The 23396-nt window shown below is 60.7% G+C and overlaps 2 protein-coding genes across 6 annotated transcripts in view; one reads left to right on the forward strand and one right to left on the reverse strand.

Moving 5' to 3' along the window:
- Positions 1-1731: 1731 nt before the first annotated feature.
- Positions 1732-4684, forward strand: KLF2 (KLF transcription factor 2). Its single transcript, XM_053288087.1, has 3 exons — positions 1732-2192; positions 2669-3656; positions 3952-4684. Exons 1-3 carry the CDS (start codon positions 2088-2090, stop codon positions 4125-4127), a joined length of 1269 nt encoding a protein of 422 aa, XP_053144062.1. The 5' UTR covers positions 1732-2087; the 3' UTR covers positions 4128-4684.
- Positions 4685-6597: 1913 nt separating this feature from the next.
- EPS15L1 (epidermal growth factor receptor pathway substrate 15 like 1) overlaps positions 6598-23396 on the reverse strand; it is a 47768-nt gene continuing 30969 nt past the window's right edge. The window contains exons 24-26 of one of the 5 annotated variants that reach the window (XM_053301400.1): positions 14215-14423; positions 9594-9714; positions 6625-8807 (exon numbers count right to left, since the gene is read on the reverse strand). In XM_053301400.1, coding sequence (XP_053157375.1) covers positions 8782-8807; positions 9594-9714; positions 14215-14423 — 356 coding nt within the window. In that variant the 3' untranslated portion in view covers positions 6625-8781. Of the gene's footprint in view, positions 9715-14214; positions 14424-23396 lie in introns of all 5 variants that reach the window. The other 4 variants (XM_053301401.1, XM_053301402.1, XR_008317415.1 and 1 more) reach the window with 4 other exon arrangements.

A 23396-nucleotide genomic window follows, 5' to 3' on the forward strand; every position in this document is an offset into this window, starting at 1 on the left:
CCGCGTTGTTGCCGCCGCCGCCGCCGCCCCGCGTTTGACCCCGAGGAGGATGGGCTTGCATCTGTGGATGGCAGCGGGGAGCGGGCCTTCGGGGGCCAGGGCAGCAGGCCCCCTGCCCTGCGGCACCTGAGCGCGCCGCGGCGGGCCCTGCGCGGTCCCGCGGGCATTCTCGCTTCTGCAGTGAACACCCCACACCACACCCCACACAGACGCCTCGCCCGGCAACACGGAGGGCTCCTAGTCATCCTAGTTTGCTTTTCAGCAACAGCGAAGTTCTCAGAAGTGGCTTCTTTGTCAAAAAGGAGGAGGGGCCGGCTTCCCTCTCACAGGGACTCCAGATGTTGTTGACTGCAACTCCCAGAATCCCCAGCTGCAACAGCCTTTGCTTGGGGATTATGGGAGTTGCAGTCACCAACTTCTGGGAATCCCGTGAGAGGGAAGAGTCTGGGTCCCTCTTCCCCCCAGCTGGCCGAGGGGAAAGTCCCTCCAGGCATTTCTACCAGGAGAGCCCCCCAGCTCCTGCCATCGCGCTGGGCCACAGAGACCCCCCACCCCTACCCCAGCTCCGAAAAAGGGCCCTTGCCTGGGCCCCGTGGGCGGCGGCAGCAGCAGCAGCGGGGCGCGGAGCGGCTTCCATTCTGGCTTCCTCCGCCCGGCGACCAGGCCGAGGGCTTGGCCGGGCCTTAGGGACGCGACGCTCTCTGCTTCTCTCGCAGCCACGTGAGGGGAGAGCCGCACTGGCCTACCTCGCAGGGCTGTTGCAAGAACTACAGCGCTCCTCTTGCCTCTGTGCGCTTGGCAGCTGGGCTCTCAGTCCTCCGGGTGGGCCAGGGTTAGGGTTAGGGTCTCTCGGGGTTGGTGCCAGTTTTATACCATACTATCCCATGACCAGGAACGCTCCTCTCGTTCTTTTCCCGAGCAGGAGGACTGGAGACGTCCCTCTTTTCCGGGGAGCCCACAGAGGTGAGCCTGGCGCGGTGAGTCTCACAGGCCCTCCAGGGAGGCGGGTTACCAGCAGGAGCCAGGAGCCGATTTCCATGCCCCCCCCGCCCCACCTAGTTACTCTGGATGCCAAGTAGCAGTGGTGGGCCTGGGGGGGGGTGGCCTGGGCGGGGCAAGAGGGGCCCAGTTTTCAAGTTCCTGAAATGTGTGTCCTCCCTTGGGGTTAAGGTGAGGGTCCTAATGCGGTGTGTGTGGGGGGGGGGTTAATTAGCTGCCTCTCACTAAGGGGTGTGTTCTTCCTTTGTCTCCTGAGCACGCCCCCCCCCCCATGGACTGAACAGCACAGAGTTCAGCCCATGGGGGAGAGTGGCCGCTGCCCTCCTCAGGGGGACACCCCCGAGACTCTGGCATTCAGCCCCCCCGCCGCCCCGATAGGCAGGGAAAGGCGCAGCAGGCAGGGACCCCTCCCGCGCTCCAGGCCCCGCAGATGCAGGAAGCCCTTCCCGGTCTGTCTCTCCCCGCGAAACCGGCGTCTGGAAGCGCATCCACGCGTGGGCACGTCCGATGGCACTAGCTCGCTCTCCCCCCCCCCGCCCCGCCCCGCCCCGCCCCGCCCCGCCAGCTGTGTCTCTCGGAGCACTTCTACTTGTTGCGGCCGGGTGGGGGTGACGACGGAGAGGGTGCCTGCTTGCCTATACGCCGAAGCACGCCTGCGGGGGGACGCGGCTCCGGGCAAGAGTGCTTCTGGACAAGTGCAGAGTGGCCGCCTGGCCATTCGACGCCCCGCCCCGCCCCGCTTTGTGCGGTGGGCCAGGGCAGCTGCCTGCCCGGCGCCCAGCCCTCGGACTCGGAGCAGGAGCCTCCTCGGCCCGCCGGCCTGCTGCGCTGCCTCCCGGACTTCTGCGCCTGCCGCCGTCTTGGCCTCTGCTCCGCCTCCTCTGCTCCGCGTCCTCCTTTTATAGTGGGGCTAATTTTAGGCCGGGCCTCGGCAGCGGCAGCAGCGAGTCCTCCGGCTCAGGCAGCTCCCCCTCCCGCCCGGCCGGCCGGCTGACGGACGGACCCGACGCGCTTCCTGAGCCGCCCTCTTAAAAGCGGAGCGCCGGGCCGAAGCCGGCAGAACGACCCAGAGGACGAGCCACCGAGCCATGGCGCTGCTGGGCGGCCCCCCGGCCCCGATCCTGCCCTCCTTCGCCTCCTTCTGCAAGGAAAGCCACGCACAGCTGCTGCTGCCGCCGCCGCCCCAGCACCAAGTGAGTCCGGGGGCAGGGAGAGGAGGAGGGAGAGGTGGGCGCGCGGCGGGTCCTCTGTACATGCTTAGAGGCGCCGCGCTCAGCCTCCCGCCGCGTCCCTGCAGCGGCTTCCTTTCCGAGCAGGAGGCAGAGGCGGTGGGGCGTGGAAGCGAGTGATGGGCGCCCAGCGTGGCCGCGGCCCCCTTTCCCTCGAGGGCACCACCTCACCCGCCCTGTCTCTGCAGAGGCGCCTCCTGACCTGCTGCCACCCCCGAAAGGTGTCTGGGGTGGGGGGGCAGGACGCTGCCTGCCCCACTCGGATTGCCCTGAATGGAAGCGGAGGCCAGGGGCTCCGGGCCGTGGGAGGCCCCCTGCGGCTCCTGGTGGCTCCAGCCCTGCCCCCCGCCCGCTCCTGCCCCGTACGGAGTCAGCCCCCCTCGCGACGCGCGCCCAGCTGGCCAGGTGGCTAACGGCCTTCCTCCCCCCCCCCCGCTCAGCGCTGGCCCTGCAGCCTGGAGGCCAAGCTCCTGCCCGGCGCCTCCTGCCCCGGCCCGGATCCGCTCGGCGGCCCCAAGGACGACGAAGAGCTCAGCAGAGTCTTGGATCTAATCCTTGCCATGGGCGGCGGCGGCGGCGGCGGCGGCAGCAATGACCAGGACGCCGGCGGCGGCGGCGGCGACCACAGCGGCCTCTTCGGGCACCCGGCCGCTCCCCGCGGCGACGACTACGGGGCGGCCGTCCTGGACAGCTTCTACGAGGCGATCCCGCAGGCTGGATGCTACCGGTCGCTGCAGAGGGGCAGCCCCCCGCCGCCTTACGGCTCGGCCCTGGCCCCTGAACTGGAGGCGCCCTACCCGCTCCCGGGCTGCGGCGGCGGCGAGATCCAGGGGCGCTTCTTCCTGGCCGCCGGCTTCGGGGCGCCGCCTCAGCAGCAGCAGCACTTGGTGGAGGGCATCAAACCCGAACCGGACCTGGACAGCTACGGACCCCTGGTGGGGATGGGGCCCCCCCAGGCCTGCCCCAAGATCAAGCAGGAGGGCAGCCCCCCCTGCATGATGGCTTGTCCCCCGCAGCAGATCCCGGGGGCAGAGACCCCGCCGCTGAGCCCCGACGACCTGGCGCACCACCCCGGACAGCATCTGCTCTGCCCCTCGCAGCCCGGCTACTGCCCCGCCCCGCCGCCGGGCTTCCCCGCGCCCCTCCACCACCCCCAGCGGCCCCTCCAGTACCAGAGCGCTTCCCCGTTCGGCCTCTTTGAGGACAGCCTGCCGCCCTGCCAGGCCTCTGCCCCGCCGACGCAGCCGCCTCCGCGGGGCCTGCTGACGCCGCCCTCCTCGCCGCTGGAGCTGCTGGACGCCAAGCCCAAGCGCGGCCGCCGCTCCTGGCCCCGCAAGCGGACTGCCACCCACACCTGCACCTACACCGGCTGCGGCAAGACCTACACCAAGAGCTCCCACCTGAAGGCGCACCTGCGCACGCACACCGGTAAGTGGCCACCCGGGCGGGGGAGGCGTCCGAGCCCCCTGCGCACGGCCCTTCGTAGAGCGCCCCCCCCCCCACCTTCCCCTGCACGAGATCAGGGGAGGGTCTCGGCCCGCGCCCCCGCCCGCCCGGCCCGGCCCGGCTCAGCTCTCTGTGGCTGGCGGCTCGGCCCCGACCCTGACCCTGAGCGGCTCCTCCAGCTCCCTCCTCCCGGGCCGGTTCCCGCAGCGCGCCGCTTCTCCTGCTTCTGCTTCACCCCCACCACCACCACCTGCTCCTCCTCCCTCCCTCCCCGCAGGCGAGAAGCCCTACCACTGCAACTGGGACGGCTGCGGCTGGAAGTTCGCGCGCTCCGACGAGCTGACTCGCCACTACCGCAAGCACACGGGCCACCGGCCCTTCCAGTGCCACCTGTGCGACCGGGCCTTCTCCCGCTCCGACCACCTGGCCCTGCACATGAAGAGGCACATGTAGCCCGCCGGGCGAGGAGAGGGAGAGGAGCGCGTAGCTGGTACTCCTGCGGCCGGGCGGAGGAGGCGGCGGCGGCGGCTGGACCCCGCGCTGCTTCCCGCAGAGGCCTCCGACCCACCCGGCTGAGGCCGGGGTCCCTGGAGCCACGCGGGGATGACGAGGGCTGGCCGGGGGTCAGCGCTGCCCGCAACATAAGCTGGGAGAGGACGGGGGGCAGAGCTCGGCACCCCCCTTTAGGTGGGGGGGGCCACCACCGGGGAGACCTGAAGGGCTGGATGTTGGGAGAAATGGCGGGGGGGACGGACTGTCCAGCCGAGGGGCCCCCTGAAGCTCCCCCGACACGCTCACGACTGCCGCGGCCGACACTAGGACCCCAGGGCCTGCGGTCCTGTTCGACGCCTTTTTGTACCGAAGTGTGTATTGTAAATAGTTTGATGCGGAAGCGCTGGGATTCTGCCCCTGGGAGACACGATGGGTCTTTTGCCTACCCTTTGATAGAACCGCGAAACTTCTAACGTTTTCGAACAGAGTTTTGTAAAATAAAAGCCATTCCGAGTGGATGCGGGCTGGTTTCCTTCCACGCGCTTCACGGCAAGGGGCCTCGCCTCGTCGAGGGGAAGGGGAAGCGGCCCCCCCCCTGCCGCCGCCGCCGCCGCCCTTCGAAATGCAGCCGCCCACGAGAGAGAAGGCGCCCCGGGGCCAGAAATGGCTCTCTCCCATTCAAAAGCAACCCAAGCTATCATTTGAGACTCATTTTTAATTGCCTCGAGAGACTATTTTCGTAGCACCCTTAAATCTCTTCCAGATGCTGCGGCAGCTGTGCCAGCAGGCAGGCCGGGCGGGGGGGGGGTCGCTGGAGCGCGGCGGCGGCGGCAGCTTTTCCCCTATAAAACTGTAAAATGCCAACGCTGCGTTTCAGCCACGATGGCGCGTTATTTGAGGCCAGAGCCCCGCTGTCTGAGGGTTGCCCTTCTCAAGCACCCGGCGAGGAGCAGCAGCAGCAGCAGGTCAAGTGGGGTGAGGAAACCCACATGCGTGGAAGCCTCTCAGCGGAGTGGGGCAAGGAGGCGTCTCTTCCCTTACTCAGCTGGGGATAAGGCAGCGACAGGAGCAGAAGGATCAAGCCCCTTGGGGGGGGGGAGGGAAGGGCTTTGGTGTCTGACCATACTCAAGCCTCTGGGAACTGGGCTCCCTGAAGCTCTTCTAGTCCAACCCCCTTCTTGGAGCAGGCAGCGACTGCTCCAGCTCCCCTGACAGCTGCGTGCCCAGATCCCCTCTTACTCAACCGCTATTAAGGGAAGGCGCTAAGGCTCCTCGAGGGCACCAGTTTGCGAAATCAAACGCACTTCTCACCCTTGGAAAGGAAAACCTGTTATGAGATTTGCATGGAGTCGTGCACAGTTGCATGCTGCCGCTTTGCTCAAATTAGCCCCTCCAGTGACAGGGGAGCCATTTCAAGCAGCTGCAGAAACAACTGTTCTGTGAAAAGCGAAATCCTGTCGTGTTTTGGAGGGAACAGAAAAAGCAATTTCCCTCCTGCGAAGAATGGCAGAGGCGGATGCCACCCTGTCACTGTGTGTGTGTGTGTGTGTGTGTGTGCGCGCGCACAGTTTCCACACTGCACGGGCAGGTCAGATTCGCCCGGAACCGTTGCGCAACTTTGTTCCAGAAAGCGAGCAGCAGCTGTTGCAAAGGGCTGGCGATTTCCTCCGCCCCGAGTCTTCGCCCTGGGGGGCAACAAGCAGAAGGCATTGCAAGCCCAGAGCCCCGACGCGCCCTCAGCCGGGCAAAGCTCCCAAGGCCCATCCACGCAGCCGGCCTCTGCGGCTGGCAACTCCCCCCCGCGGCGCGTGTTCCTGAACTGGGCCGTGAGCAGCGCGAGCACCAGAGCCGGTCAGGGAAGGGCTGCTGCGGAGAATGGATCCGGCCGTCCCAGAGGAGGTCCTCTCTCCGCGGCCTCGGCAGAACCTTCTCCCCGCCCCCGCCCCCAGCGTCCGAGCAGACCCCCTTCTTCCTCACGGTGCTCCGTGGCAGGCAGAAGGCCCCAGGTCCAGCCGGTCAGGGTAGAGCCTGCTCGGCCTGTGGAAGGAGGCCCCTCTCCGCCTGAGAGGCCCTGCGCGCAGTGGGGTCCGTCTCCCGGCTGCAGGGCTGCGGGAGGGAGAGCTGCTTGCTGCCCGCGGGAGCCAGGCGCCGGCGCTGGAGCCTGCCCAGGTGCTGAGCTCAGCCTCCAAGGAAAGGGAGCCAGGGAAGGCCTCTCTCCCCAGCCTGGGCGGGGCAGGCAGCATCCCGAGCCCCCCGTGCACGCAGCCTGGCTGTCTCCCGCCTCCCCACCGAATCTGGGGGCCATCTTTCTCGGAAAGCAGCAGCAGCCGCGGGGGTGGGCTGGGGGGCGCCGGGGGTGGACCTGCTCACTGTGGCCCAGAGGAGCCGGTGGGGACCAAGTCCGCAGCAGGAGGGCAGAAAGCGCAGCGGGCCTGACACAGAGAGAGCGCGAGCGCCACTCGCCAGAGCGCCCAGATAAGTCACTTTTGTCTTTTATTATATTAAAACAATAACATTTCTCTGATATTAAACAATAACCACAAGAGCATGGGATTGAAATCCCTCCCCCCCCTCCTCCCCCCCCCCACTCACAATCTCCTTACACCAGGTTTCAAGGATAAATATAGATACAGCCATGTACATATTTGGATGCGGTCTCTGCCCCTCCTCCCCACCAGACTCCAGCCGTGTCTGGGGCGGGGGGGGGCGGCTCCTCACCTGGACGAGCTTCCCTTTGAATGGCAAGTGCCCCCCCACCCTGCCCCCAATGCAAACTGCTGCTGCAGCTCCCCTCCTGTGGTGGATCCAGAGGGAGGGGCCATGTCCCAGCCACACACACACACACTGGTTCCCTGAATCCTGGGCCAAGAACTGTCTCTCCCCCCCCCCCCGACCTTTTCCTTTAAGAATCGGGGAGAACAGAAATTGGGGGGGGGAGAAGGGGGAGAGTGGCCTGCTTGGGACAGGAGAAGCCCTGCAGCGGCTCCCCCCCCCACTAGCCAAGCAGCCCCCTCTGTGAAACCAAGAGAAGGGAAGACCCCGGAGGCTGCCATCTCCTGCATCTCAGCAGCTCCACAGAGGCTCCTCAGTGGGCGGGGTGGGGGGGGACGGACGTGCACAACAGCTACGTACAGAAGACACATCAACACACCACCGTGATGCTGCTGTTGCTGCTGCCGCCAGGGTCTGCCGATGGTCTCTTGCTCTCAAAGGGGACCCGGCAGCAGCTGCTGCAGGAAGACCCGGAGCACTCCCCCCACCCCCCACCCCCCTTGGGCCCCCCAGCTAGCTTTGCCCCGGGCAGAGATGCCCAAGTGCGGCCAAGAGAGCCGGCCGGCCGGCCAGGAGCGGCTCAGTCATGCCGGGCACACAGTGCTCTGGCGGGCCCCCGCCCCCCCCCCCTGCCAGCCCAGCGAGCAGCAGAGAGGCCTCCAAGCCCCCAGCCAAGGCGGGCCGCTCACTGCCCGGGCGGGCTTGGAGGGAGGCGGGCGCCACCCAGGAGAGCGTGAGGGGCCAGCCGGGGCTCAGCGGAAGGAGGACCCCCGCCTGCCCCCAAGCCTGGCTGCAGAGCACCCCTCTTCCTCGGGAGGGCGGCGAGGAGGCAAGCCAGGGCGGGGCAGCCAGGAGGGCCCGGCTGGGATGCAGGGAGGGCAGCAGAGGCAGAGAGAAGCCCAAGACCCGCCGCCGCCGCCGCTGCTCACAGCAGCAGCAGCAGCAGCAGCAGCAGGAGGGAAGCGGAGCGAGGCAGCGGAGGCAGGCTGGCACTGCCCGGGTGCCCTGTGGGAGGGGGCGAGTGGCAGCGCCCCCCTGACCCTGCTGCCTGGGGCTGGGCCAGCGCCTCCTTGCTAGAGAGCCACAGCGGCAGCGCCACAGGGCAGAGCCACCCCATCCCGCAAGGAGGAAGAGGAGTCGGAGCTGCAGATGCTCCCTCCGAGTCGGGATGAGAGTCGCGGCAAGGCACTGAGCCCCCCCCTCAGCATGCCCAGCAGGGGCTCTGGGACCCCTCTCTGTGTGGGGGCCAGGCTGACTGCCCCACCAGCCCCACCCGGAGGCAGCGAGGGAGCCTCTTCCTGGGACCCCCTTGGTCGCCTCCCAACAGCAGACCAGAGAGACGAGACCCTTCCTCCGAATGAGGAGGATCCTGCCCCACTGCGTCTCCCCACCACAGGCGCACACCACGCAAGGGGGACGCTGCTGCAGCCCAGGCCTGGAGCCCCACCGCCAGGACTCTCCCCCCCCCACACACAGAGACACACGCCGGCGCCTGCGCTAAGTCCAGCCGGGACGCCCCGAGGGGGGGGGGGCCGTGTCTCACCTGGCCTGCCTAGGAGTTCTCAAGGCCAAAGGCCAAGGTGCGGGGGGGGGCAGAGGCCAGGCAGGGACTGCTCAAAGCGGGGGGGGGGGAGGAATAAAGGCCCCCCCCCTTCGCAGCTCTCGCCAAGAGACAAAACCTGCTCCCCTCCCCGTTTCCAACAAAACAAGAGATGCAAATGCAGGCCAAGCGACGCCCGGCTTTCCAGGACACAGACATATTTTCGTTCTCGTCGTCTTCTTTACACACTCGCGGCCCGGCCCCCACCGCAACGTACGCCCGTTTCCCCGGTTTCGCTATGAGTCAGTGTGAGTTGACAAGGTTGCTCCCTTTTGAGGAGAGAGGCAGCAGATCACGCTCCGCAGACAACTGGCCTTCCTGGGCACTCAGCCCTGCGGGGGGCAGCGGGGGGGGACCCAAGGGGTGGTCCGGGCAGTGGAAGGGAGGCCCCCACTCTGCTGCTGACACGCCTGGCAGGCAGAAGGCCTGGGACGCCCTCCTGCCTGAGCCCTGCAGCCCTCCCAGGGGCAGAGGGGGGGGGGATTCCGCACGGAGGAGCGGCCCAGCCCGGTGAGATCCAGGGCCCCGACTCCAGGGAGTTTGCTCTCTCACAAGGAGGACTGGCTCCTTGAGGGAAATGAAAGAAGCAGAAGGGAGGGAAGGGAAGGGAAGCCACCTCTGGATGAAGATCACTCTCTCTCTCTCTCTCTCTGGGGGGGAACCCAGGAGTGGCAGCTCCCACAGAGCGACGGCTTCTGCCGCATCAGTCTTGGCACCCCCCAGCCGCCACAGGGCATGCTGGCGGACTGCCGGGCCCAGGCCCTGCCCAGCGGCTGGGGCTGCAAAGCCTCTCGCTGACTAGCCACGGCCTCGGCCGGACCAGGTTCCTGGCGGGGTGGGGAGAGGGATGGAGCAGCCGCCCCCACCCAACACAGCTTGCTGCCACCAGCCAGTCTCGTGAGGCAGGTCGACCCACTTCAGAACCAAAGGAAGAGGGAGGAGCCAAGGAAGGGCCGGGGCGGGGCGGGGCGGGGCGGGGGGCGCAACCAGGACGGGTGCCAGGAAGCGGCTCTGCCGGGGCGGGGGCCCTTAGGAGGCGGGCATGTCGGCCTTACTGAGGGCGATGGCTAACTCCAGGTCTTCCTGCTCCTGTCTTCGCAAGCGGGCCAGCCTCTCCTGCTCAGCCTTCTCGCTTTCCCGCTTGGCCCAGGCCAGCTGCTGCTCCTCATTGCCAAGCTAGAAAGACAACAGACGGAGGACACTCGGTTAACGGACCCGGCAAGCAGCTGAGAGCACGTGTGGCATGCAGGGACGCCCGGCAGACCCAGCGGCTGGAGGCCCCCTGCTCCAAGAGGGGCCCCCCAGCCCGCCCCCCCCCGGCTCCTGGGCAGAGGCCTCCCTCCCGGGCCCCGAGCATCACGTTCCTCTTCCGGGCTCCGCCATGCCTCCACTTCGCTGGGCTCCCCACTCCCCCGACCGCCTCTCTCTCCTGGGCCTCCCATCCCTCCAGCAAAGAGCGTGATGTCAACCCCTCTGTGAAGACCTCCTTGCTCCCCTCTGGGCAACGTCTAGGAAGTCTGCCTCCCTCCTCTTCCTCTGCCTGTGGCCCGGGACGGCCTGCCCCGTGGGGCTGGGGCCCCCTTCCCGCCCCTTCTCCCTCTAGCCTTGGCCTGCTTCCGCTCGTGACGCCTCTTTTCTGCCACTGCTGGCTTCGCAACGGCTCCCTCTTCCTTCTGGACAAGCTTCTTCTCTGAACTGGAGGCCCTCTGGACCCAAGGATGGGCTCCGGATATTGTGAGGAGCCAACTCAAATCAGCCACGCCTTCCAGCGCCTTCAGCCTTTCACTCCTGCGGCTCTCCTCGCTCATCGGTGCCCCTTTGGGCCTCCCTTGACCTCTGGCCACCCAAAATGACACCCCTCTTCCCCCTGGCCATGGGAAACCCGGACCTCCCGGCATCCAACAAGCTCCTTCCAATGGCGCAGGTGAGATTTCCCCTCTTTCTCATTGGGACGGAGGAAGAAAGGAGGGCCATTTAGTTCGCCTCCAATGAGAGGGCAGCAGCCAATGGAGCCCCTCAACTGGGCTCTTGCCTGTCAAGCGTCACCACCCAGAGCTTGGAGGCAGAGAAACAAAAGGCTCTCCCCACTCCGTCCTCCTGGGGACTGGATCTGCACACAGATTCTTCAACAGGCCATCACGCCCAGCCTGCCCCGAGGGGGTCAGCAGGGGCCAACGGGCGGATCGGGAAGAAGGCTCTCCCCCCTCCTTGGCAGCCAGCCCAGCCCAGCCCAGCCCTCTGCCCAACACTGGGAGTCTGGAGGCAGACTCGGCTCCCCGCTCCTGGCACCCCTTTCCATGGCTGGGGACCCTCTCGCCTCCGCTCCCCCTCCCCGAGGCGGCTTCTCAACAGGTCTGTGGCCAGCCTGGGTCTCCCCTGTGTGGAAAGTCTCCTCAGGAGCCCCTCGGAGCAGGAGGAGAATCCAGGAAGCCCGGACTGTGCCCTGGTCCCGTGGTGGGGTGGGAAGAGCCCAAGAGGGCCTGGCCGTCGTCACCACCGCCACCACCACCACCACCACCACCGCTGCCTCCTGCTGCTGCTGGGAAGGGTCACTGCAGGGCCATTCCGGGCGGCCCCCTTGCATCTCAGGGCCGCTGGGAAGGCCTCCCTGTGGACAACATCCTGGCCCTTCTTCCCGAAGACCAGGCTTGACCCCTCGCCCTGCTCACCAGCCACACCACACCACACCACTCCAGGCACAGCTCAGGGGACACGGAGCCGGGCCCCTGAGGGGCTCCAGGGCGCTGTGCTCTTCAAGCCCACACGGAGGACCAGGAGGGCCCCTCCGCGCCTCACTAAGGGCCACAATCCAATGCCATTCATTAATCTGGTCGGGGGCGGCGGGGGGATGGACATGCCGTTTCCCTCTTTGGTTCCCAGCTATCTGTGAAGCTCGTCTTTTGCAGAACGAAGAACACCATGAAGTGGAATTCTAAGACGGACCCGCAATGCCAGCGCCTCAGAGGCTGACTGGCATGAACCAAAGCCAAGCATCCTCGGGATGGCTCACGGCATCAACTCAAAATACGACGCGACCCCTAAGCACGAGCAACCTCCAGTCGCCCAGGCGTCAGATACGGCCGTTTGCCATCTCCAGAGGGACAGGCCAGGCCAGCCGTCAGGCAGATCCCGCCACACACACATGAGTTCCAGCCAGATGATGCAGAGACATCCCATCCCTTCTCCCATCGGAAGCTGCCTCTTTAACGAGTCAGACCCCGGGTCCATCTAACTCGGGATGGCCTGCGCTGACGGGCAGCAACCCTCCCAGGCTGCAGGCAGGCGTCTCTCCCATCTCCCAGCCCCACCGGGAGACGCTGCCCAGCACTGAACCTGGGACCACCTTCTGTCTGCCAAGCCGGGACCCCATCCCCGACATCAGAACCTCAAGGGGGGGACGTAAATCCCACACATACAAAGCATGACCCTAAATCTGCAAGGGAAGAGACCTCAGAGACACAACTTCTCAACTGAAGGAGGAACCGATTCCTTTTAGACGAGCCATCCAGCTGGGACAAGGCATCCAGGGGGCAGGGAGAGGCGTGCTCCTGGCCCACAGTGGGGCATGGACAGGAGTGGGGGGCTCCCATCACCTTCCCGGCACAGGGCTCAACAGGGACCCGTGAACCTTTCTGCCTGTGTTTAAGGGCAGGCAGCAGGGTGGGGCCCAGGGCTGACAGAATCAGGCAGCCTCCCAGGCAGGCTTCACACCCAGAAACAACCCCGCAGCCAGGTCTGCTTAATGATGCAAACAGCCCCCATCATATTTTAAGACGAGACCCAAGAATGGATCTTGCAAGCAAGCAAAACTCCACCCCGGGGAAGATCAGAGGTTCTTAAAAAAGAAAAAGCAAGCGAGAAAAAGCCAAGCTAGCTTTCCTGTTGATCAGCAAGCGCTGCTCTCTGGCTGGCAATTTACATCACACGTCTCCTGTGAGCTTTGCTGCCAAGGCTCCTGCCGGGCACCAACCCTCCTGAGCACCTTTGGGGCCAGCCCAAGAGCGGCAGCACCGGCAGCCTCGCCGGGAAGGGAGCCACCAGCAGCCGCCTGCCTCCTCCTCCTCCTCCACTGGAGCATCGACGCTCCCAGCTGGCCCCACGGTCTGAAACAGACTTCCCTGCCATTCAAGGCTGCTCCTTCTCCCCCCACCAAGAAGGGCACTTCCCTCCTCCGATCTTTCTAAATATCTGAGCATGGTCAACGCATCCCCCACCCCCTTCCCTCTAGGCTAAAGAGCCACAGCCTCCTTAGCCACGTGCTCTTGGACTCCCGGGCCTCAGCACCACCATGCCCGCCTCCTGCCAGGAAGGGCTTTGCAGAGCAGGACATCCAGCCTCCCATCTGCTTGGGTCCACACAGGAAACGGCCTCAGCCCTCCGGTCCACCCAGCCCAGGATGGTCCGAGCCCAACGGCACAGCAGTTCTCCAGGGCAGAGAGCAGTCTTTCTCAGCCTTCCTACCTAGAGATGGGGCCAGGGATTGGAGAAGGGGCTGCCCACTGAGCAACGGCCCCCCACTCAGCAAAGCCACTCAGAGCATGCAGGCAGCAAACCCACCCCCCCGCAACAGCCAGCCTGTCCTCTGAAGTGTCTGCAACCGCCTTCTTCTCCCAAGGGCTTCTGCCCACCCAACAAGGTCAGCAGGGGGCCCTTTGCTCCATGTGCCGGCACTGAGAGGGGCTAAATTGTCATACACGCAGGACAGGGCCTTCTCTGCTGTTGCCCCCAGGCTCTGGAATGCTCTCCCAGTGAATGCCCACCCTTTGACATCTGTGGCAGCTTCTAAAAAACAACTAAAGGCCTTTTTATTTGTTCGGACATTTACCCCTTAGCAGCTGCTGGGTCTCTCAGCTTTCCTGCTTCTGGTTTTTTTATGGTTGCTTTTTGGCATGTTGTGGTTTTTACTGTTTAACTGATTTTAAGGTTTTAAAATGGATATTTTTAATGGAGTTTTGTTGTATTTTAACAGTTGTAAACCGCCTTGGGATGTCTTATGAAAGGTGGTATAAAAACTGAACCACCCCCCCCCCACCCCTCTGGGGCTTGTTTACCCAAGTCCCACAATATCCACCTCTATTTCCTTCATGGATTTCCCTTCCCTTTAAATTCCCATCCAACTTGAAGGTGTCTCCGCCTAGTTCCCAGCTGACACAGAATCTGTGCACCCACACTGTTCAACCTGGAATCAAACCAGAGACTCAGAGCGACACACTCCTGCTGGGCATCTGAGGTCTTTATTCTACGGGCTGTGTCTGAAAGCGGCTCCCCCGCCCCCCCCCGCCCGGCCCATCCTGAGCCAGCCCCACAGCACAAGAGGGGCAGGCTCTGCTTGGTGGTGGTAGCGGCAGCAGCACCTCCGTCATGGAGGCGAGCAAACGAACCTCTCTAGTGAGCAGCTTCCAACTAAGAGCTCTGTTTATTGGGAGACAAGGTTGTTGGGTACAGAAGAATTCATACAGAACTGGGAGGGAGGGAGGGAGGGAACTAAGAGACAGAAGAAGCCGGGCGGCGGCAGCAGCAGCAGCGGGGGTGGGTGGGTGGGGCAGGGAGTAGGAGAAGGGGCAGTTGAAACAGAAAGAGCGAGAGTGGACGGACACCCAGAGAGCAAGCCCACAGGTTGCCGCCAGTCGTGCCGAAAGCAGCTGTTTTTGCTCAGAGAGAAGGAACTTAACTTACAGAGCTGAAGTCAGCAAACCCCAAGGAAGAGTCTTTAGAAGGTTTACGCGCAGAGGAGGAAGGAGCAAATGGGTCTTTTCCACTAAATAGGTCCCCAAACCCCTTTTTACTCTGAAACGGGTCACTGGTGTCAGGCCCAAACGGCTGGAATGGATCGGGGCCCGTGGCAAAATCAGAAGACCCGAGTTGGCTTACAGGAGGGCTGTTACCTGGAAAGGTCGAGAGAGAGAGAGAAAAAAACAGGAGGGGAGGGGAGGGGGGGGAAGGAAGAGAGGGGGAAAAGGTTACTTACCGCAGGAGGAAGTGTGGGGAGACCTAACCCTCCCACAGGAAGGCCAAATGCTCCAGACCTCCCTCCCGCTTTCAGGGACTGAGTGACTAGCAGGTGAGAGAGAGAGAGAGTGAGAGAGAGAGATGGCGGGGGGGGGGGCTTTGCAAGGGCAGAACATGCTGGGCTCTCCCCCCAACAAGACTTCTTCAAATCCACCCCCCCGCCACAAATATACCTATTGGCATTACTACTACTACTACTACTACTACCACCATCATCAGAGAGAGAGAGAGAGAGAGAGAGAGAGAGTGTTTTGCAGCTGGCAAAATAAAGGCCACCAGCCTCTGAAGCCCAGCAGCATCTGCATGGCTGGGGGGGGGGCGCGGCAGGCAGCTGGGCTGAACTTTGCAGGACCCCTCCTAGCGAAGGAAACACTCCACGAGGAGGCACAGTCCTAAGCAGCAGACACCCTCTTACCGCTGGGGGGGCTTGCCAAGGGACAGAAAGGGAGCCTGCCGCTGCTATTTTAAGTCCTTGTTCTGTTTGATCACTTGCTAATAGATTTGGGGAAACAGGTTTCTCTCTTTCCTCTCCCCCACCCCACCAAGGAAAGCAAAACAGGTCCCTGCGCTGATAAACCACAAGAGAGTTTCAGCAGTTGCCCAAGTGGCGGACGCAAACCACACCGGAGGACTCACTTCAGCAAAACCAAGGCGAGCAGCACTGCGCGCGAGCACAGCTGCTCCACCCAGCTGCCGCAGAAGCCAGCCTGCCCTGTGCTGCCAGCCCCGGGGGCAGGAGAGAGGCCGGCGGCCAGGGGTGTGTGTGTGTGTGTGTGTGTGTCCCCTTGGGCAAGGCAGGCCCCCGTCCAGCCTCACCACTCTCCTCTCCTCCCCACTTAGTCCCCTGCAGACTAACGGAGCAAAGAGGCCCCTTTGAGGAGAGGTGACTCTCTGGACTGAGCAGGGGGAGAGCAACTGGCCCTACCCGCCCCCAGCACAGCATCCCTCCCGTGGCTGTGGCTGGAGTCTCGCGGAGGTCTTTCTTTGGAGGGTGAGCCCTTTGCGGGGGACAGGGGAGCCAGCTCATCCCTCCCTCCCTCAGGGAACCGCTTTGGGAACTGTGGTTGAAAAGCGGTCTATAAATACAGGTCGTCTCCAGCGCCGTATTTACATCCGCTTGGCTTTTCAACTCCAGGACGCTCCTCAAGATGGTCCCCTCTGGCTGACGCTCTCCGACAGAGAGAGGGTCCTCCCAGCGTCTGGTACCCAAGACCCCTTGGACTGTGGGGGCTTCCAGGGAGCGAGCCCCGGAGCTTCTCACTGAGCTGCCGCCTCCTGAGTCAGGCCCTCCGCCCACCTAGCCCAGCACTGACTGGCAGCGGCTCTCCAGAGTCCTCCCGGCGCGGCCAGGGACTGGAGCTGGCGGGGCTTCTGCCACCAGCCCTGGCCAGGGCTCCCTCTCCTCCACTCCACCTCCTTCTGTGGGCCTACACTGGGGCTCTGGGCTTCTGCTCCTCAAGCCGCCGCCTCTCCGGCTCCCTCCCACGGAGGACAAAGCGCCTTGGGGACAACGGGGCGTTCCTCAGGCTGCCCAGGGGGCCTGCAGTGCAAAGGGCCCCCCCACCCCGAGAGGAAGCCGCCTTCAGCTGTGCCAAGGCCTTGGGGTCTGCCCAGCTCCGTCCCGCCTGCACTGGCTGGCAGTGGCTCTCCGGGCCAAAGAGGGGCCTTTTCCAGCCCTACCTGGAAGTGCTGCTGCAGGGACCAGCCCTGGAGGAGAGGTCCATCAGCGGCTACTAGTCGGAGGGCTCCAGGCCACCTCCAGCCCCAGAGGCAGGGAAGCCGCAGCCGCAGCAGGAGGGAGGGCCGGCCCCTTTCCACTCCTGGGCCTGTGGGCTCCCCAGAGGCACCATCGGGGGGGGGGGGGGACTGTGGGGGGAAACAGGAGGCTGGCCCAGGCGGTCCTCCTCCTTGGGGGGCCTGACCCAGCAGCAGCAGGGCTGTCCTGATGTTCTTATGACCTCCTGCAGACAAAGCACCACCCACTGTCTACCGTCCTCCTGCTTTCTGACCAGGCTCGGACCACCCACCCACACAGCAGAAGGAGCGGGGGGGGGGGCCTCAAACCGACTGGGCCAGAACATGGGGCAGGCAGACAAGACCACTCTGAGACCCCCCAACTGAGAGACTGAAAGCCACACAACCCCCCCCCCCCGCCCCTGCAATCAGAAAGCCCGTGTGGCAGGCAAAGGGCTGAGAGGCACTCGCTTTCTCCACAAAAGGGGTCTTTTTGAGGGGGGGACGACACGCAGTTAAAAGCTACTTCACCCCCGCAGCCCAGCCCAACCTGCTGCCTCTGGCTGAAGAGCCAGGCTTCCCAAGAGCAGCCCTCCCTCCGCCTGCCCGCCCCCTGCCAAGCCCTGCCAGGCGAGCATCTTCCGGCTCCCCTCCTCCCCACACTCCCTCCTGGGCTGGAGGCCGGCCTCTCCCCTCTTCCCAAGGGCTCTGACACTGAGCCCCTGGGCCGGCCTCTTCGGAGAGCCGGGCACGCTTGCCTGACTACGGGCTGTGTCTGGTGCAGGGATGGGGAGTCCACGCTGGGCTGGCCGTTCCAGGGATGGGGGGGGCCAACGGTCGGTCAGCAGGCCATTGCAGGGGCAGGGAAATGTCAGCTCTTTGAGCCCGGGGAGCAGTGCCAGCCTCCCACGGAGCCTCATGCCAGGTGGGTCCAGAACAAACCGCAGACCCTCCCTGCTTTGATCTGGGCTCTGAGCTGCTCTGCCTTACGGAGACCTGGTCAGCAGCGGTGGCCGGTGGGGGGCACTAGGGCCGTGGGGTGGGGGAGCAGCGGGGGAGAGGCCTCCACGGGCGCCCCCCCCCGCCCCGTGCTTCTTTCTTCCATGCTGGTGGGAGGAAAGCAGCAGGGGCAAAAGGAATAAATCAGAAACAGTGGGGGGGGGGTGTGTTTGAAATTTAAACTTTTAAATTTTAATGTATCTTAATCTATTTTTATCTTTTTATGAATTTTAATGTTTCATATTTTGTTTTAATTCTGTACACTGCTTTGAGATTTTTATACTAGATGGTATATAAATTCAATCAATCAATAAGCAAGCAGAATGGTGGGCAAAGGGAAGAAACCAGAAAGCGAGGAGGCAGCAGAAAGCAGGGGCAAGAAGGCAAAAGACAGAAAGCAGAGAGCAAAACAGGGGGCAGAGGGAGAGGAGAAAGAGGGGCGGGACAGAGAACTCAAGGGGGAGAGAGCCAGGACTTGGCCTCCCCTGCCCAACCAACCAAGCTGCCAGAGGAACTCAAACTGGCCTGTTCAGGCCGCCAGCAAAGACCCCAAAGCACAGAGCTTCCTCCAGCCCCTCCTCCTGGCCTGTTGCTTCCTCTTATTGGCTGGGACAGCCTGCTAACCTAACTGTTCCAGCCAGTCTGATTCCCAGGGAGCGCTGGCCTGGCATCGACCACCCCAGGAACTAAAAAACAGGCAGAAAATGCAGCCCCTGAAGCCACAAGGAAGTGCATTTTTAAATTCCTGGAGTGTCGATGCCGCGCTGCGCTTTGGAGGATTCACGGGTGGCCTGTACTGGCAAGTGTGAGTTTCTCTAGTAGCTTGTGTCCCCCCACCCCCACTTTTGTGTGTGTGTCGGGGGGGGGGCAGCCTCCTGGCCTTATGGACGAGCCACTTCTGCTGGTCGGGGGAGGCTAGTGATCCAGTCTGGTCCCAGCTTCTCCCAGCAGGATGCTCTGAGGTGGAACAGGTGAGAGGAGGTGGGTGGGGAGGCTGTGGATTCTAAGGACACGGTCTCCTTTACCAGGACCCCTGCCAGGGAGCTGGCCCATATTGAGTGTCTGTAGGCCTAGGGACCAAGGAGAGATTGGGACTACTGTTGGTGTACGTATTGTTCAACGGAGTCCCTAATCGAGCGGACGGACCTTGCAGGGCTGACATTGGAGTTGTCCAGTTTGTTGGTGGTGCAAACTCCAACGTTCACTATGGGACTGGGTTGTCAGGAGTGGCTCAGGAATTCATAGCGGCCATGACGACTATGGGCCTATCCCAGGTAGTCTCTGGACCGACACATGTTGCTTGCTGGTCACACGCTCGATTTGGTCTTTTATTCTGATCAGGATGGTGTTCCGTGGGTGGGGACTCCCGTTATTTCCCCACTGTCACGGACAGACCATCATCTGGTTAGGTACGGCGTGCAAGCACAACCCACCTCTGTAGGGATGAAGGACCCATTAGGCTGGTCCAGCCGAGAAGGTTATTGGATCCAATGGGATTCCTAGAAACCTTGGAAGGCTTTGAGTTGGCTGTGCCAATGATTCTATCAATGCTCTGAAGTGAACATTCATAGTGAGCATTGGAGTCCGGAAACCTGGAATAATAAACTCACTAGGGCAGTAGACACAATCGCTCCAAAGCGTCCTCCCCGAACTGCTTCAAAATTAGCCCTGTGGTATTTGGAAGAATTATGGGAGCTGAAGCGGCGAGGCAGAAGACTAGAGCGCAAGTGGAAGAAGACTTGACTTGAATCTGACAGGTTACAACATGGAGCACATGTGAAGATCTATGCCCTGGCAAAACGCACAGCACAGAAGCAGTTCTTTTCTGCCCACATTGCATCTGCAAGTTCATGTCTAGGGTTGTGAGAGGGCTAATAGGAGCCCCCTTCCCCTTGAATCCAAATTTAGAACCATCAGTTACCCGCTGTGATGCTTTTAATGATTTTTTTGGTGGACAAAATCGCTCATATTTGGGCCAAACTGGATTCTACAATTAGGGCAGAATCTGATATGAAGGTATCCAGCAACTCCTTTTATGTGGTCAGGCTGGATCACTTTCAGTTTGTGACTCTTGAGGATGTGGACAGGCTGTTTCGGACTGTGCGTCCTACCACCTGCTCTCTTGAGCCTTGCCCAACTTGGCTTAATTTATCTAACAACTGGATTGTCGGAGAGGGTCTGGTAAACATCATAAATACTTCTCTGGGGGAGGGTAGAATGCCTCCTAATAATAGCCTAGAGGCTGTTTATTTATTTATTGTCAAATTTATATACCACTTTTCATCAAAACAATTCCAAAGCGGTTTACACAAAAATTAAAAACAAGACTATAAAAAAATGACGCAATTAAAATATTAAGCTAAAATATAAAACAAATGTTATTTAAAAGTTGTGAACCGCCCTGAGCCATTTTGGAAGGGCAGTATATAAATCTAATAATTTTTTTTTTAAACACGATTTAAAATACAAGTATAAAAACTACAAAATACAAAGAAGCAGCAGTAGAGAGAATCATATAAAAGCCTGGATAAAAAGCCAATATTTAACATACTTTCTAAAAACTGTGATGGAGACCGAGGAGCGCATAGCCACCGGGAGAGCATTCCAGAGTCTGGGGGCAGCAACAGAGAAGGCCCTGTCCCGCATGCACGACAACCGAGCCTCCTTCATTGTTGGCACCCGAAGCAGAGTCCTGTCAGATGACCTCATTAAGTGGGCAGCAACCCTTGGGAGCAGGCAGTCCCTCAGGTATCCTGGGCCCAAACCGTTAAGGGCTTTAAAGGTCAAAAACAGCACCTTGAATTGGACCCAGAAACAAACTGGTAGCCAGTGCAGCTCTTTCAAAATAGGTGTGATGTGATCCCACCGGGCAGCTCCAGATAAAACCCTAGCTGCTGCATTTTGCACCAGCTGCAGTTTCCAGATATTCTTCAAGGGCAGCCCCACGTAGAGCGTGTTACAGTAGTCAGGCCGTGATGTGACTAAGGCATGGGTAACTGTGGCCAGATCTGCCTTCTCGAGAAAGGGACGCAGCTGGCGCACTAGCCGGAGCTATGCAAAGGCACCCCTGGCCACCGCCTCCACCTGAGCTTCCAAAAGCAGAGCTGGGTCCAGTAATACCCCCAAGCTGTGTACCTGCTCCTTCATTATCATTACATCATTCTTGGAAAAAACTACATTGATTGGACCCCTCAGAGTAAGGCAATTATAGGCCCGTCTCTAATCTCTCATAATTGGGCAAGGTGACTGAGTGGATGATGGCCGCTCAGCTCCAGACAGTCCTGGAGGAAACTGATTATCTAGACACATTTCAAACTGGCTTTCGAGCGGGCTATGGAGTTGAGATTGTCTTGGTTGGCCTAATGGGTGACCTCCAATTAGGTACTGACAGAGGGAGTGTGACTCTGCTGATCCATTTGGATCTCTCGGTGGCTTTCGATACCATCAACCATGTTATCCTTTTGAGTTGCCTGAGGGACGTGGGATTAGTTCTACAGTGGTTTTGTTCCTACCTCTCTGGTAGATTCCAGATGGTGTCACTTGGAGACTGTTGCTCTGCAACATGAGCGTTACTGTATGGAGTTCCACAAGGCTCCATACTGTCTCCAATGCTCTTTAACATCTACATGAAACTGCTGAGAGAGATCATCAGGAGACCTGGTGCAGGGTGTTCTCAATATGCTGACGACACCCAAATCTATTTCTCCCTGTCAACTTCATTAGGAAATGGCATAACTTAAATGCCTGACTGGAGGCAGTAATGGGCTGGATGAAGGATAACAAACTGAAGTTGAATCCAAATAAGACAGAGGTACAGATTGAGGGTGGGGGTCAAGAGACGAAATATGGTATAGATCTGCCTGTTCTTGATGGGGGTTACACTCCCCCTGAAATATCAGGTACGTAGCTTGGGAGTGCTCCTGGATCCAAAACTCTCTCTGATTTCTCAGGCAGAAGCAGTGGCCAGGAGTGCTTTTTATCAGCTTTGGCTGATATGTCAGTTATGTCCATTTCTGGAGGTACATAAGAACAGCCCTGCTGGATCAGGCCCAAGGCCCATCTAGTCCAGCATCCCGTTTTGCACAGTGGCCCACCAGATGTTGCTGGAAGCCACAAGCAGGAGTTGAGGGCATGCCCTCTCTCCTGCTGTTATTCCCCCGCAACTGGTCCCCAGAGGCACCCCACCCCCAAGGCTGGAGGTGGCCTATAGCCCTCCAACCAGTAGCCGTCAATAGACCTCTCCTCCATGAAATTATCCAAACCCCTCTTAAAGCCATCCAGGTTTTTGGCTGTCACCACATCTCGTGGCAGAGAGTTTCACAAGCTGATTATGCATTCTGTGAAAAAGTACTTCCATTTGCTGGTCCTAGATTTCCTGGCAATCAGTTTCATGGGATGACCCCTGATTCTAGTGTGATGGGAGAGGGAGAAGAATTTCTCTCTATCCACATTCTCCACTCCACGCATGATTTTATAGACCTCTATCATGTCTCCCTGCAATCATGTCGTCTTTTTTCTAAACTAAATAGCCCCAGGTGTTGTAGCCTAGCCTCATAAAAAAGGTGCTCTAGGCCCCTGATCATCTTGGTTGCCCTCTTCTGCACCTTTTCCAGTTCTACAATGTCCTTTTAAAGGTAAATGACCTTTAAACAGTCATACGTATGCTGGTGACTTCCAGGCTTGCCTACTAGAATGCATGTCTCTGGGAAAACACAAAGGGACCATATAATACTGATTCTGAAAGAACTGCACTGGTTGCTGGTATGTTTCTGAGCGAAATACAGAGTGCAGATCATTACCTATAAAGCACTGAATTGATGCGGTCCAGGGTATTTAAGAAGCCCCTTCTTTGTCATGAACCCTGCCGCCTATTAAGATCATTTGGGGAGGTCCGGTTACAGTTGCCACCAGCTCGTCTGGAGGCGCCTTAGGGCTGGGCCTTCTCTGTGGGGCTTTGGAATGCACTCCCTGCCAAAATAAGAGCTTCTCCACCTCTGACTTGTTCTTAAAAGACCCTTAAGACACACCTGTTTTCTCAGGCTCTTAATTAAATATTAAACTGCTTAATTATTTTAATCTTGTGAAATTATTTTAATTGTTTCACTCTGAATTGTTTTTAATTATTTTTATTCTGTGAAAGTTTTTGTTTTTGTTTTTATATTACAATTTGGATTGTGTCCCCAGACTATGGGAAACACCTATATCGGACAGCAGGGATACAGAAAGATGCTGGAAGGCGTCACCTCATACTGCGTGGGAGATGGCAACGGTCAACCCCTCTTGTACTCTACCAAGGAGGCCACATGGCTCTGTGGTCGCCAGGAGTCGTCACCGACTCAACGGCACAACTTTACCAGAGATGTACAGATCAGGGGGTCTATAAATGTGATCAACAAACACCCCTCCATCCATCTCAGGAGGGAGGACGAGCATATGCGGAGCGCACCCACAAGCCCCCGTGGCGTGGAAGCCTCTGCCAAGCAGCCTCAGCTGTCCATGGCTCTGCGTCAAGCCAGGCAGGCTGAGCCAACCCAAATGCCCAGGTGGCTTCCCCTGCCAGCATCTCTGGGCACAAGCCGCCATGTCCTGCGCAAGACACGGTCCCCACGGAGTCGGCAAACTCCGCAGCCCTCCCCGGGCCACGAGGCTCCCTGCCCAGGGGCTCTCCTCACCCTCTGCCGCTGCTTTAGCCCCCAAGCCCGAAGAAGAGGCCTGTGTGGAGCCTGAAAGCGCACACGCCTTCCGCTGGTGAACACAACAGGTAGGGATCCTTCTCCCCTTCTCCCAGTGACCTGACACGTGGGTGGTAGCATTGAGCGCCTCACATCATAGGTCTCAATATTTCAGCCACGGCTGAGAAAATAGCCTCCCGTGGTGTGGGAACAGAAGCCAGGCCCTTGACTCAGAAGCAAAGGCGTTAACCACCAAGAGAAGATGCCAGCTTGCAGAGAGAGCTCTTCAGCACAGCAAGAGAGCTGCTTGCAAGAAGCCGGAACAGGATAATGAGAACAATGTCAAATCACCATCTCTCGGGTTTATCTCATTACTTCTTCCAAAAAGACAAACCGCCCCAGAAGATGACAGCCCTGGGACCCCGCCGCTCTTGTGCATCACAC

The sequence above is a fragment of the Hemicordylus capensis genome, chromosome 2 (genome assembly GCF_027244095.1).
Source record: "Hemicordylus capensis ecotype Gifberg chromosome 2, rHemCap1.1.pri, whole genome shotgun sequence".
NCBI classification, from domain to species: Eukaryota; Metazoa; Chordata; class Lepidosauria; order Squamata; family Cordylidae; genus Hemicordylus; species Hemicordylus capensis.